The sequence below is a fragment of the Chlamydotis macqueenii genome, chromosome 1, assembly GCF_036417535.1.
Source record: "Chlamydotis macqueenii isolate bChlMac1 chromosome 1, bChlMac1.mat, whole genome shotgun sequence".
NCBI classification, from domain to species: domain Eukaryota; kingdom Metazoa; phylum Chordata; class Aves; order Otidiformes; family Otididae; genus Chlamydotis; species Chlamydotis macqueenii.
This window is the reverse complement of record NC_141556.1, coordinates 86,029,516-86,044,808: the sequence shown is the minus strand read 5'-3', so window position 1 is coordinate 86,044,808 and position 15,293 is coordinate 86,029,516. Positions and strand designations below refer to the sequence as shown.

At 42.7% G+C, this 15,293-nt stretch overlaps 1 protein-coding gene across 3 annotated transcripts in view; it reads left to right on the top strand.

Moving 5' to 3' along the window:
• FAM131B (family with sequence similarity 131 member B) overlaps positions 1–15,293 on the top strand; it is a 33,491-nt gene that overhangs the window by 9,506 nt on the left and 8,692 nt on the right. For 2 of the 3 annotated variants that reach the window (XM_086759497.1, XM_086759519.1), the window contains exons 2-5: positions 10,456–10,565; positions 12,008–12,043; positions 14,345–14,438; positions 15,047–15,244. In XM_086759497.1, coding sequence (XP_086615623.1) covers positions 10,456–10,565; positions 12,008–12,043; positions 14,345–14,438; positions 15,047–15,244 — 438 coding nt within the window. Of the gene's footprint in view, positions 1–10,455; positions 10,566–12,007; positions 12,044–14,344; positions 14,439–15,046; positions 15,245–15,293 lie in introns of those variants that run through there. The other variant, XM_086759508.1, reaches the window with a different exon arrangement.

Sequence of the window (15,293 nt, the reverse complement as noted above, 5' to 3'; positions counted from 1 at the left end):
GTTAAATTGTGGAACTCCTTGACATAGGATGCTACGGGTACTGAAAGTTTTCTTTGGTTTAAGAAGTGAACAGATGAATAAAATAAAATTCCTTTAAAGATTACTAAATACAGTGTCAGGAGCTGGTTGAGGTGTATTGCAGGAGGCTAGGACAAGTATTCTGGGAAAATATCATTACTGTTTCCCCTGTTCTTTCTTACACATCCACTCTCACTTTAGGGACAAGCTGAAACCTATCCCAAACAAATACTAAATGCCTACTTTCCCACCACCCCTCTAAAAGAAAAAGAGAGTGAAGAAAAGAAACCAGGGAGAAAAAAAGACAATCACTGGGTTGGGGTGGGAGGGTGGAGGAGAAGCAAAAAGTGAGAAAAGAGAACAGGGTAAAGAATAACAGGCTAAAACCAAGAAAACAGGGAACTGGAGAGGAACAGGGAGCAGAGCATCCCTGTATTTCCATGGTATCCAGGGACCGGTGGGTACTGCCTAGTCACGCCCTGCCCAGAACAAGGGAATAGAAATAGCACTGCTAGTTGCTAGGGTCTTGGGTTTTCCTCCTTCTGGAGCTGAAGATAGCCAGCTTGGTGAGAAATGGGCAAGTTGATAGAGAGGGCCCAGAATTTAGTAGGTCTTGGGATGGCAACTGTACAAGTAAAGATGTGAGAAGTGCAGCCAGAATCCAGGTAACAAGTTCTAGAGGAGACAGAAGACTGTCATGCTTGATGTAGAGAGGTGCCAGTCTCCCCCTCATTGCATGACAGACATGAGTCAGGGCGTCCTATGAACAAACTTGTGTCTACTGCTTGATGGAGGATTTTTCCATCTGATGTTCCCAGTGGTCCATGGAATGAGCTCCAAGTAGAAACTACCCACCAGGGTTCCTTATCCTCTACTGACAATGAGTGGTCCTACAACCATGTATCATGATTGGGATCATGAGAAAGTTGAACAACTAATGCATGAATGTGTAGAGGTGTTCCCAAGGGAGGTCATCTGGCTGTTCGAAGCTTACTGAAGTGGTGTGTGAGTTGGACAGGCAGTCACAGGTCAAGGCCTCAGACATATCTCCATGGAGCTAGGTGTTGAAGGGGACTACCCTCCTCTCGGACTTGTCTGAGGTAGTAGATGGTGGTATAATCAGGGTGTTCTATGCTATACACCAGGCAAGCAGTGTGGGGTTGACCCAGACTCACTGACCATAGACCCAGTGGTTTCCAGTTTTAGGGATATTGCAGGGATGATCCTTTCATGCAGTGATGTGGTTTCTACCTGCACTTGGAGGTGAGTTTTGTTCAGCTGTGGCTAAACAGGGAGATTCCCCCTTACTGGTGATCATGAGAGACTTGATTGCTCCAGAGAGCTTCCAGGTTCTGAGGAGGGCCTTGTAAAACACCAGTAGTTCAAGAAAGTCTTGCAAGAGGCCTCTTGGGTCACTGGTGCAGAATGACAGACATCTCAGAGATGGTAGGGGAAGGCATGTGCCAGCATAATTCAGGCTGAACTGTCCAAAGCATAAAAGACCATCCAGAAATCCAGCACTTTCTCTTGGAGGCTGCTCAGCCTTGCAGGGATAGAGCACAGGATGTTGACACAGTATTGAAGCATGGTCAACATTCATTGGTTGGTGGCAACCAGAACCCTCCTTGAAGGAAAAGTTGCTGCATCATTTTTGACTACCTCTGCAGCTATTCAGACACCTTGACCTGCCTCTTATCCCACCTAGTAGCCAGAAAGTGGCTGGTAGCACAGAGGTAGGGTCTCAGAGCAAGAAGCATGTGCCTTAGTGGTGCAGAGTGCATCTGGAAGGCCCCATGTGCCGGTGTTTTGAGCAGGCTCTTGTTCTTCCTCAAACTCATCCTGCTGGCTGGGGAATGGTAGTGGGCCCAGAAGTGCAGCGATGGAGTCCCACCTTGGCCTGTTGACATCACTTTGGCAGTGGTGCTGCCCACCCCACAGAGAGGGACTGGGAACCTCCCTGGGGTCAGGGACCTCTGTTCCTCCATATGCCTCAGCATCTCTACACAGGCAGGGCAATGGTGATGGGTATCTAGGATGTTTTCTGGGTGTTTGTCTACAATAATGCTTCAGAGAGGATCCAGGAGGGTGCCAGGAGGCTGGAAGAGGGGAAGAGGCCCAGGCTGCATGGGGGAGGGCAAGGAGCAGGGCTGGCCCAGCGACAGGCAGGGGCAGGAATACAGAAGATGAAAAACCATGGAAATGCTGAGGAGGAAGACAGAGCCTGGGAGGGCTATGGTGTGAATGGGAGAGCCTGAGGAAGAGGAAGGGTGGGGGACCATCTGTATATATTTTTATATGTATGGTAACATCAGTGGAGGGAGTTAAAGGGTAAAGAGGGGAGGAAGGTAGCAGGAAGGCTCCATGCTCTTCCCTTCCCAAGTCCTTCTGTGTGTTGCAGAACCTGAGGACAGCAGGAGGTAACAAAAGCACGGCCCCTATTTCACCAGGTGGACATAGGGACAGGCAGGGCCCTTATAGCCCTTAGACTCCCGCTTTCTGCAGAGTTACATTCCAGCTGCAAGTGGGGATGGAGATGTCAGCAGCAGCTGTGGTGGCAGTAGTTCTGGAGGCAACAGTGGCAGTGATACCTTCCTCTTCCTGCTCCAGGGTCCAGGAAAGGGAGTTCGGGGAGAAAGGTGCATTGTGATCTACTGGTTGACTCCTGAGGAGTATTTGGGGTGGTTCTTCTTCCCCACTGGTAGAGATGAAACTGTGGGACATAGCTGTCACAACTAATGGTGTTCTTATGCTCTAGGATAGTCCCCATGTGACATGCTGGCCGCAGAACTTAAAATTTAAACACATATGGAGAGCACATATGAAATTGCTTGCTGCATATTACTTCTGTAATGTTGGCCCTAGGCCAGCAAAAAAGGGCTGCTACCTTGGTTTCTACTGACGTTTTCATACTTACTGTGCTGAATGAGGCCCCTGGGGACACATTCTCTGCACTTTAGAGAAGCAGTGAAGAATGACGATAAACCCATCGCTGCTGTTCATGCTGACTGATACTTTTTCTGCAAATGAGACAGGGCTTTGAGATTTTTTTTTTAAATTGTGTTAATTGGATGTATTTCATTTTGCTGTACCTCCTTAGCTTAAATGACACGACTGCTTCTCAGAACAGAGCTGTCTGTGTCTGACATTAGGCTCTCTGCTCATCTCCTCTTAATTGTGAGCACATGATATGCCTTAGCCTTTCGTATTGGTTTGAAAGTGTTTCCAGTCAAGAAGGAAAATGTTGGTGTTGGAGCTTTGTTCATTAATTCTCTTTCCTAAACAGCTCGAAAAAGGGACCTACCTGCAGAAAGAGGAAGAATGCTCTGGGAAAAAAATTAGATTACCCAAATCCAAAGCAAAGAGCCTGTGAACTGGCCATCTGATTCCTGATCTTAAAGACATCTCAGAGCTGTAGGTGTTTTCATTTTTGATCAAAAAATTCACACACATCTGTTTTGTGGAGACCAAGACATTTCTCTTCCTTGATAAGCACCAAACTGTTCAGCCCTATCTCATCCATGAAAACAGACTTTTTTTCTGTTCATCTTCCACAAGTGATTCTGTTGGTAGGTGCCAACAGCAGCTAACTAATTTCTGTTTCCTCATGCAGTACAAGCTATAATACTTAGGCAGTTATGTGCATAATTCAAGTTGATTGACTTCTCAGCTTTACCTAGGAGAATTTGAATGCTTCCATCTGAGATTCATCTCAGGGACAGTTTGCCTGACAGAGATTTTTTCTTTTCCTTGATGTTGAACTTTTGGCTAGCTTTGAATGACTCTCTGTAAAGCATGCAGGGAAGGAAAAGGTTTCTATGATTATGCTCTCCATCCCTCTGTCAGTCCTTCCCCATAAATTCAACTGCTTTTATTTCAAACACATTTGACAGGACAGGATGATGTTGTGTTTGACAAAGATACTGCACTCCCACGAGTATCATGAAAATTGATATCAGGGGAAGAACAATTTAAAGACTGATCATAATTACTGCAATTACATTTGTTGTGTTCTTAGTTGTTCAGGGAAGAGAAGGGAATGGAAAAGAATAATTGAACCATTTACTCTAAATATTGGTCTTTACCGACATTAACATTGGCTACCAATATTGAATGATACAGCTTCTACTCTCTGCTGGAGAGTAAAATGTGAGAAACAGGAGAAAGTTTGCTAACAGTGGATAATAGCAGTGCTGGAAATTCACAGTTTAATTAATACATTTATTCTTATGCTACTTGGCATGACACAGCAGAAAGCAATTGACACAAATACATGTTTGTTATATGGTGTACATCTTCACCAGCATTATTAGCAGTCTTCCAGTACCTAAAGGGGGCTTACAGGAAGGATGGGGAGAAACTCTTCAGCAGGGCCTGTTGTGACAGGATGAGGGGTAATGGTTTTAAAATAGAGGGAGGTAGATTCAGACTGGAGGTAAGGAAAAATTTTTTACAATGAGGGTGGTGAAACAGTGGAACAAGTTGCTCAGAGAAGTTGTGGATGCCCCATCCCTGGAAACATTCAAGGCCAGGTTGGACGGGGCTTTGAGCAACCTGATCTAGTTGGAGATGTCCCTGTTTCTTTAAAGATTCCTTCTAACCCGAACTATTCTGTGATTCTATCATTCTATGATCATATCAGGAAGGAAAAAAAAAGAATTTAAGATGCTAAAACTGTATTAGTCTACTTAGTGTGGAACAATGTAGAGAAGATAAATTAGGGATGATGTCTAGCATCCAGCACAGAAATTACAACAAAATAGATTATTAAAGGCTTCTGCATAGATACAGATGCCCGATTCAAGCATGTACCTTGTTAAATGAACAAAATGCAAGCACAGGTACCAAATAATAGTATCAATGAATACACAGTGGTAATAGGAATTGAGAAAATGTCAAGAGGAAAAGCAAGGAGAATGGACTTGTGTAGATTAAGTAATAAGTAATTAAAAACAAGGTGATTTTCCGATGATCACAGAAATGCAAAGAAACTGAAAATACATCCAACTAAGAAATTCTGTATCTTCATCATAAATTAAAGTATGTGGCGAAACGAGCTACTGAAATAGGAAAAAAGTAGTAATATTAGATAAGCAAGATGGGTTACAGTCATCCAGATGGCTTCTTGGATTTTTTCAGTGCGTTCATCAAAATGGTCATTATTTCATGTTTTTTGGGAATGCTTAGTACACACATTTTCTAATTTCCAGGTTCTAAAGTTATGATGCTAAAAAAAAAAACCACCAGTGGGAAAAAGGGTATTTTCTTTCCCCCATCTTTTTTCCTCCTTAATTATTTTTCATCTTTATTATTTAGAAAGGCCCAACTTAAAAATAAATCTTGGGTTTTACCTTAACAGTACTGTAACAGAAAGAGGGATGATATTTTTCTCCCAAAGGCTTCGAGGACTTGAGTTGGGACATTACTTCAGTTCTAATGGAGACATCTTTTTCTAATGAGTATTTGTCAGAGTTTTTAAATCAAATTTGTGTGAAAAAATACAAAGCAACCATAATCTGCAAACAGTGTGGCTTAATGTATTTATGTATTTCAGCTGTTTTGGTTTTATCTCACTGCTTCATGTAATTAGCTTTTTACTTGCTCCTCGGTCATCTACAGAGACTTCCAGAGCAAGGATGGAATTTATGATGTTAAAAACTTCCCCCAAAAATAATTAGAAAAAAAAAAAAAGAAATCTTTAAAAAGTTCAATGAAAACAAAAGCCCTCTGTACACACCATATGGAAACAATGACAAGGAAATCAGAAACTCAGTTATCTTTTAACTTTCATAATCTTGTTTCAGAACATTTCAATGAGCACTTCAGTAGCATGTGTTTGTAAAAAATCCCACTTTGAAATTAGCTTTATGACCCACTCATGTTTTAAAATGCTTATCAGCTCTATATGGTGAGGAGCAAATACTGTTCTTAAGAGATGATTGATGATGGAATTACAAATGGAATAGTCATGATGATTAGCTGAAGCTGGAATGGAAGATGGATGATGGATAAGAGAAAATAAATGATGTTGGAGAAGAAACATACCATTACAAAAGAAAAAAAATACTAATTGAAGGGAGAAAGAGGCTGACAAGAGACTGGATAAAAACAATACTAAAATGTAATGTACTGCTTTCAGTTTCTCTTTTCCCACTTTACTGTCCGTACTTCTTTCTGATGTCCATGTTTCTTTCCTTCCATCTGTCAGAGGTGAACTTAATCTTTCATGTCTGTGGATTAATGTGCTCCTGTTATTTCTAACAGAGGAGAAAAAACCCCACTAACCTTTATCCAACTTTCAAGATGAGGAAGTAACATTGCCCCAGGCCCACTGCAAATTAGAACCCAGAGATTTCCTTTTCAACCGCAGTGTGTGATGTTGTAACTCTTCAGCAGATATTACTGCATTTAAAAGCATTTAACAGATACTAACCAATTATTGTCTCCCAATATATTTCTTTCTTTCTTAGTACCTGTAAAACTGTTTAGACAAGAATTTTCAATAATTATTCAATCTTTATGACTATAGTGCATACAAGATCACATACTAGTCGTTCTCTTCCCTTATCTAGGTAGATGAGATATTTCAACTGGAGAAAAACAGTAATAAATAATTTTTATAGGACTTTAGTTCTACTGTTATGGAACAGATGTGGACTTTGAGACAAATAATTGTTTGATGTTAATGTTCTTCAACCTTTGCATGCCACCATGTGCCAGAAAAATATTAATATTTCCCAGTCTTGCACTTCATGGAAACTGTCAGTGGGCTAGCAGAATTGAGAGCAAATATTGAGTGTAATTTGCCAAACTTTGAGGCTGTCAAGTCACACGTACTGAGCACCAGACTTCCTGAGGCTGGTCTCTCTCTCTTTGCCTGGGGAGGGTCGTTGCAGTGCGTTTGCAGAGCAATGCAGCAGCCTGTTTTGCACTGTGTGCCAGGGTGTCTGTCTAGGCTTACAGAAGGGCCACAGCACTATGCTCAGAAACAGCTAAGAGTACAGGAAAAAGAGACCTAGGGTAAACTGAGATAAAATAGGCACGACACTGCTACCTGCGCTGAAGGCTTCTGTACACCTATGTGCCTTCTGCTCCAGAGAGGTCGCATCTCTCCTGCCTCTGCAGCATCACTGTCTTGATCAGCTCTGCAGCAGGAATGTCCCAGCCCTCCCCTCCTGCTTTGCTGAACTCAAGATTGCCAGTCTGATAGGTGATAGTGCAGTCAGATACAGCTTTATGAAGCAAAATAGAAAGAAAATAAACTATTGTCAAATGGGGAGGCCAAAAGGAAATCAAAGGTTGGGTAGAAGGTAGCAATGATGTAGTGCCTAGGCCTTATGCAGTGATAAAAGAAGTGTTTACTTAGAGTGGGCTAGTTGCAGCTGTACTCCCCAGCCAGGGGGAGTGAGGGGCCTGTCCCGTCCAGGCCTGCCATGACAGGATTTAGAGAAAGGCTTGTCAGCCCGGCCCTGGGAGCCTGCTGAAGCCTAGGAGTGATGTCTCCAGAACTTCTAGGAAGCTCTGATGCACACCTTCAAGAGCCCTTAGGTGCTAGCAGGGATGAATCCGGCAGCCCAGCTGCAGCTCTCTGCCCCCAGGTGCAGCCAGTATTTCCAGTATGTATACACATAAACATGCATACACAACACATATACATACATCTGTGCACATCTATGCCAGCCACACAGATGCACACACTCGACATTCACACAAACAGCACCAACAGCCTCATCCTGCTCCCATCTCTGGTCGAGCACGATGGAGATACACTACATGCAGCATGGGTCCCTCCTGAGGCAGAGCTACTCAGTCTGCCCAGTAGCTAGCCCTGGATCTCAGTCTCCTCACTTACTGCACCTGGACATAACAGCCCCTGAGGCCACAGCCACACTGCAGTTGCTGGTACAGGCCCCTCGCTCACAGACACACACACACACAGAGCTCTGTGACAAGTGTCTGGGACTCCCCTGATCCCTCCGGTAGCCAGCTCACCCTCTGGTCTCACCCTCAGGGGCTCACAAGGGCGCACATCTGGCACTCGGATCACCTTCATTTTGGCTAGTGATCACGCACTCTTTCACATGCCCTCACTCGCTCCAGTTGATTTCACTCACTCCGGTCTCTGCAATTCCTGGCACTTAGGCATCCATCACGAAACACACGCACCAGAATAGAGCGTTCTTCATGCCAGAAAATAGTTATAAATGGAATTTAACAAGAAGATAGGACAAACTGCGCAAAATAAGGGCAGTGCATGGCCAGACAACCATAATGATCAGCAACCTGTTTACATGCTACCAGCCCCTTTTATCCGTTCATTTATTTTCTCACATTTGTTTCTCCACAAACCACCTAGATCTCCCCCTTTCCCTGCCCTTTTTCTTCCCCTAAGCATCACGTAAATCTAGTGCAATCCTCAAATGCTCTTCTTCTGCATCCCATAATTGGTCCCATACCCCTAGGTATTAACCACCCCCCTCAGTTACAAAACCGCTTCTGAAAGCCTTGACTGACTTGATGGGCTTTCCCCTGGACCCTGGCGCTAAGGCTTTCCTGGAACAAGCCTGGGAAGGGCCTGGACATGGTGTGCCTTCTTGTGAGTCTATAATTTGGGTTCCTGCCTGCCTCCGTGCCCCTGTTCCCCTCTGGGTCTTTGGTGGGCTGATGGGCTCCTGCATGCATGTGCTTGTCAGGAAAACCAGTCAAGGGGATCACAGCCTTGAAAGGTGGTTTTTGTCATGCTCATCATAGCCGTGTCCTGCCTCCTCCTGAAGTCTGTCTGTGTCTGACCTCTGTGCTCACCTTTGCAGCATACAGTACAGGAACCTCCTTTTTCTTTTAAGTTCCCTGAGTTTCAGGGAGATGCAACTCAGGTAACAGCAACTTTACTCAGCCTAGTAAGAGGCGTATGGGGGATGCTATTAAAGCACTTAGTTCTAATTATTCAGATGAACAGAAACGTGCTTCAAGTGTGAAGGGGAAAATATGCCTTGGTTCTCTCAGAAAGAGACATCTTCTTGCACAGCAGAAAATGATGAGATGTGAAGGTGTGGTGGACACCAACTCAAATAGCATTTGCTTTCTGCTGGTTTTCATCTCGTCATGTTTAGGCTTTTTAAGGGATCAAATTATTTTTTACATTTTGAATTCTAGCTAATGAGTGCCTCAAGCTTCTCACCCGTAAGTGCGTATGTTCCTCCTGCAGACCTGAGTAGGGTGGAACACAGAGTCTCATTTCTACGCAGGAAGTGCAGTGATGAACCAGCATAAAGTGCCAGAGCTGCTGGAATGAGCAAGGGGGTTTGCATATGTCTGTGGAGGAGGAATTTGCTATAAAGAGTAAATAAAAAGCTTAAAGCTAGTGAAAATAGAACCATTCCCATTCAATGGCATGCATTTCAAATAGACAAGAGATTGCTGAATTGATCCCAGGAATAGATTATCATTTGGGGAGCTATATTTCTTGTCAGGTTCCAAAAGGCTCAGGTTTAAACACAGTTCCACCTTTCCTCCATGACATGGGGGCAAAAAACTTTTAACAGAGTTTGAGGATGGCAGAAAGGCTGAAGGCACAGTAAATCACTAACTGGACAGAGCAGTCACATAGAGCAGTCCTGGTTACTTGACCGACTATTTAAAGTGTGCTACTTTGTGTTTAGTTTCACTTTTATTACAATTTAATCTTATTTAATAATCTTATTTTTATACTACTTTTTTGTATTATATTTTTGTACTGCAGCCAGGTAGTACCATGGGTTAATATGATGAGAAGCAGCAAGTAAGTTTTAACTTTATTATCAGAATGGGTCCGAGCGGTCCTGCATTACTGTGTATGCTTTTGTGTCTACATTTTGAAGAACTGGAAAATTTCAGATGTCTTTTTAAAAGAGACACAGATTTATTAAGAGGACTGGAAAATGCTCTACACTAAGAAACCTAACAATCTCAGTCTGTTTAGTCTATCAAGAAGTGTATGAATAACTTTCCTGAAATGTAATGGCAGGTATTAAAAATGTATTCAATCTTGCTGAGAATGGCAAAGCAAGGACACCAGCAGCTCTAAGGTGATGTCGAATCAATTCAAATTATGAAGGAGAAATGCCTTTTTAGGTGATGACTGTTTAATATTGGAACAAGATATCAAAAGAATTGGTTCTTTCTCCATCACCCATCATGACTAGATGCTCTTTTTCTGGGGAGCTGTGCTCTACCCAAGCATATATTATGCTTGAGAAAAACACAAATGAGTGGTCTTCATATGGAGATAACTCTGTGAAATATAATACAGTACAGGTGGTCTGCTTAAAATCAGAAGTTCTGATTTAGGGCTGTTGTGGCCCTAAAGTCAGCGATTCTCCTGTGTGCTGAGCTGACTTGGCTTAAGACTGCTAGAACAAATTCTAGTGGCATTCACAAGCCGGACTGGATGTGTTCCCACAGGAAACGAGGTGATTGCAGTAGACTGGAAGGGACTGAAAGATGTGGACCAAATCAATATGGACAGCACCAGTTCATTGCACGGCAGCAGTTTCCATCGACCTTCCACTGAGGTGAGTGCCTGCCCCAGACCCACTTACCAAGGAGGATCAGAAAGTTTTGATTTTTTCTGAGTTCAGAAATGGGTGTTGTGCATCACTGAGGCATCATCTGGGAAAGGACCAGAATGCCACTTTGCACCTGAGGATCAGACTTTCATATCTGTGTGGTTTGACTTGCTTTGAATAGAGTTGATCACTCCCTTCAGAATATCCATAGTGAGTAAGAATTTGCAAATGAATGTGCTTTTAGCCACTCATGACTGGAGTGGAACTGAACATGGAAAAAACTGTGGTGGTTCTGACAAGCCTGTAGGTCTGCATTCCTTGAATAATGAATTCATTAAAATGTCCAACACTATGTCTGTCCCAGCTGCTGCAGCACAGCTGTAAAATCTTTTGAAGAAACACATTTGTCTCCATTTTGATTTTTAGGGATGCATTTACTAGTAACTCACTGCCAATTGATTTACCATGCAGCATCTCAAGGGCTGGTTCATTTGCTATTCTGAATTATTGCAGCTTCTGCAATCTGAAATACCTGAATTTTCAGTTCAGGGTATGTATTCATGATTAACAAGAAGGTCAAAGCTATTTAAAAGACATAATAATGGAGAAATCACAAATAATGTTCACAAATAACATTAACAAATAACATACAATTTGCAAAACCTTTCCTTATTATACCTTGCTAGCTTGCAATGTAACTCCAAGAAACTTTGAGCTTCATGGAATCCTGGCAGAAATTGTGTGGTCCAACCTTTTATGGAAAATTCAGTTATATCAAATGCAGATCTAAAAGTTAGTCAACATAAATTATATTTCAGTGAACGTTTTGATTTAGATGAATGGATACCGTAGGTCTAATTGATTCATCTTAAATTTTTCTGGGCGTCCACATCCCAAAACCAAGATGTTGAGATGTGAGTCCTCCCAGCTGGAGGAAATGCACTATGAATTGGTACTGTAATGGCTGATATGGGCAATGGATCTGGTTTGCAAGGGGAAAGTGGGTCAGAATGGAGAAACTGAAAGACTACAAGAGAAAAGAATGTCAGCAAAAAAGAATTCTGACTTGCTGTATTATACTCAAAATACATAGGTAGCGTGGCTCCTCCTTGTGTTAGCCTCAAAGCGATGCAACTCCCACGCAGGGCTGCCAGCACTGCAACATTTAGCAAAGAAGAGCTGTTAGAAGGGCAGCCTTATGAAAAGTTGTTTATTTTTCTCTCTTACTTTCTATATGATCCTGTTTGCTATTGTACCTTCAAACACCGTCATACCTACAGACACCATAACCAACAGCAGGGAATGAAATCAAGCTTGAAAGACACAAGTTTTTTTTAGTACATCAGATAAAGTAGTGGTTGTTGATTATGGCAATCTACTAAAGAGATAGATGGCTGTTTGCAACTTGTTTGCTACCCTAACATGATGTACTTCTTTGCTTTCTTTAGCAAACACGGACAGATTTCTCCTGGGATGGTATCAACGTGAGTATGTGCCACACCACTGCTCAAATTTATAGTCATAGGAAGACCAGGATTTATCTGCCATTGGATACAGTGGAGACCAAAATGGAAACAAGACTGAATGTCTTTAGTGGCACTTGAAGTTCTGGGAATTAGCTAAGATTCAGAGGATAGTGATGAATTTTTGTTTGCCTCTGGGTCTTTTGTTGTCTGGCAGGTATTTAGATCTGCAGGTGGCTATTAAGTTGCCTTTGTCCTCTTTGAGACAAACTTGTGTCATTTTGTATGTTCTCTTTTTGAGATTTCTGTAGTCTTTGATTAGAGCATCATTTAGTCTTCTCCAGGGGTTTGGCAGAAATGCATCCCTCATTTTCAGTTGCATACAGAAGTAAAAGAATTCTTTGTCCCATGGAGGAGATGGTCAGCAGCAGTTAACTTCAGTTAATGAGTGGAAGAAGAAACAAGCAAACTTTTTAGTAATACATGTTTCTTGTTGCTCTTAATAGCTATGCCATGAAAAAAAAATTATTTTATTTTTTTCTTTTTCACTAATGCAAAACTGGCATCCTGAAAATGGAATAAATCGTGTTAGTGCTACCAAATTACTTTTTTTTCTGCTCTGGAGGCTTAAAAAATGTGTTCACATAAATTAGCCTTGATAGTTTTGTACACTCAGAAAGACAGGTTAAGAAGCTGCATTTTTTGTAGTGTAAGCATTTTCAAATTCCAGATACTTTCAAAACTTTTAAATAGTCATCATTTTCTGGTTATCTGTGGTTTGAAAGCACTTAGGCCACTGAATATCAAGGGGACTGATATATTTTTAACTAACCCTCGCCCTACTGACATCTCTTTCACTGTGGCACTTATGGCTTGTGATCTTTTGCCTGGGCTCAGTTAGAGAAACAAATTGTACAGGAAAATTACAGTGCTTGCAGCAACTGTCTAGAAGAAATTTGTCAAGTTTTTCCTCACTGTACTTTTGTCTAGCTGAAAGCAAGGTACTCAAAGTCATGTTTCCTTAAAGATAGTAAAAGATAGTTTTCGTACTTGCAGTTTCCCATTTGCCAACCCATTTGGAATCCATGAAGCTCTTTCATGGTGCAGCTCTTTCTCTTTCTCAGTGTAATTCTTCTTTGGTATCAAAGCTGGCTCGTGAATTTCCTTCCCTTCCCATTAATTCCTGCCTTCGTAATAGCTCTCCAGCCTCCTAGGGGCAGAGACCTTCTGCAGTTTACGTTCTTTTCTGGACCATTTCCATGAGGTGGCTCACAGCACAGACCCCCCAGCTGTCTTGAAACAAATGGGTGGATACTAAACAGCAGCACCCAGGCAAGAATGACCAGTGGGGGCATAGATGGACATTCTTCAACCAGCTTCATCACCAAAGGAAATGCATCATGGAACAAGGGCTGTGTTCTCAGCTACACCTTTCACTTTTTACTGTTCTTCCCCTGCTTTCTAATTTCTTCAGCTCACATGTTACCCACAGACATTCCTGGCTTCAAAGTTACAGGATGCCTTAGCTGCTGCATTTACACTCAATATACAGAGAAACTCACCTCTCGTATTGTGGGAGTTGACTGGGATTGTATGCAGTTCAACATCTTTACAATGCCTTCCTTTGCCTCCAGCTGTTTCACTGTCTAGTTATAGCTCCTCTCACATTTCATGAGATTTGTGCCTGTGACCAAATGCTTGCTTCATGTCAGGATTTAAAATTTCCAGTGTCATGGTCACTACTTTTGAGTATCTTTGTGTTTGAAACATGCTGGACTTTATTTTCAGAGAGATTGAAATGAAGAGCAGAAGCAATGCTGCTTTAGCCTTTGTGAAAATTAAGCCTCATATACAATGCTTGGCATCTCTGAAGAAGCCTGGTGAATTCGTATTGAGGGACTGTGTTTTATGATGATGTTTGCTGCCTGTCCCAATAGTTTCCTGTCCTTGTTATTACATTGTCAGCTCCCCATTGTAAGCTTCCTGAATTGTCCATCAGCCATGTCCTGCCTCTCTAACAAAGTGTTGGGAACAGTGCAGCATGTCTATGGAGGACTGACAGCAGCCAAAGGGAGGCTTCTCACAGCCTGCTTCTGCCTCTCCCACTGACCTTACCTCACTCAGTCCCAACGCTATGCAATATCCAGTCCTGGTTAAATAGCCTCTCATTTTTCCTTCCCTTCTTTTTTTCTTTGTCTTGTTGCTTGCTTCTGCTCCTCATCTTCCCTCTACCTTCTGGAGTCTTTATACTGATTTCTCACTTCAGTTGGCTTCCTTTTCTCCTTCCTGTGTATCATTTCTTCATATTCTCTCTCTTTTCAGCTCTCCATGGAAGATACGACCTCCATCCTTCCCAAGCTGAAACGCAACTCCAATGCTTATGGGATTGGGGCTTTGGCTAAATCATCTTTCTCTGGTGAGGTCCTCAAAATTTGGGTTTATCCTTGGCAGCTTCTCTCCATAGGCCTTTGTGCCTCTTCCCATAGCTCTCTGTTGCTCTCCCAACTGCTCCTTTCTGAGCTCTCTTGCCTTTTTGAGGCCTTAGAGGAGTCTCTACCACCACAGTTCTAGATACGGAAACCTCTTAGTCGTTGCCCTTTCAAAGAACAAATTTGTCTTACTCCTGTTGGCTTCTCACCATGCACACCAGCTCAGACATCTTCAATCGCTTCCCCTCAAACACTCTTGGGTTTAACCCTATTTTCTATTTCTTAGTTGTTTACTTCCAGGCTTCATCCTAAATGCCCAACTCTATCCTAAATGGATTCTAGGCAAGGAAGGAAATGGTCTTTAATATTTGGGGTTTCCCCTTTTGCCCCTTCTGAGAGCCAGTCCAAGGAAAGATGGACAAACTCTCCTGGAGAGTGATAAAGTGAAATGTGGGAGACACCCAACCCCAGGCCTGAACCCATCTGTCAGGAAAGGAGGGGAGAAACTCCACTTCCAAGAGAGGTAAACAGCATGGCAGACAACCTTGGAGCTGTGTAATAGCCCTTCCTTGTTTTCTAATGTCTGGCCCCTTAGGGATATCTCGCAGCATGAAGGACCATGTCACAAAGCCAACGGCTATGGGCCAAGGCCGTGTGGCTCACATGATTGAATGGCAAGGCTGGGGCAAAGGTAACAGCCAGCAGCAGCACCACACGCATGAGACAGCACGCAAAGACGCTGATGCCTACTCAGACCTGAGTGATGGTGAAAAGGAGGCCCGATTCCTTGCAGGTAGCGCTAACTTTTTGGCATGTGGATTGGATTGGTTGGGATGTCCCAG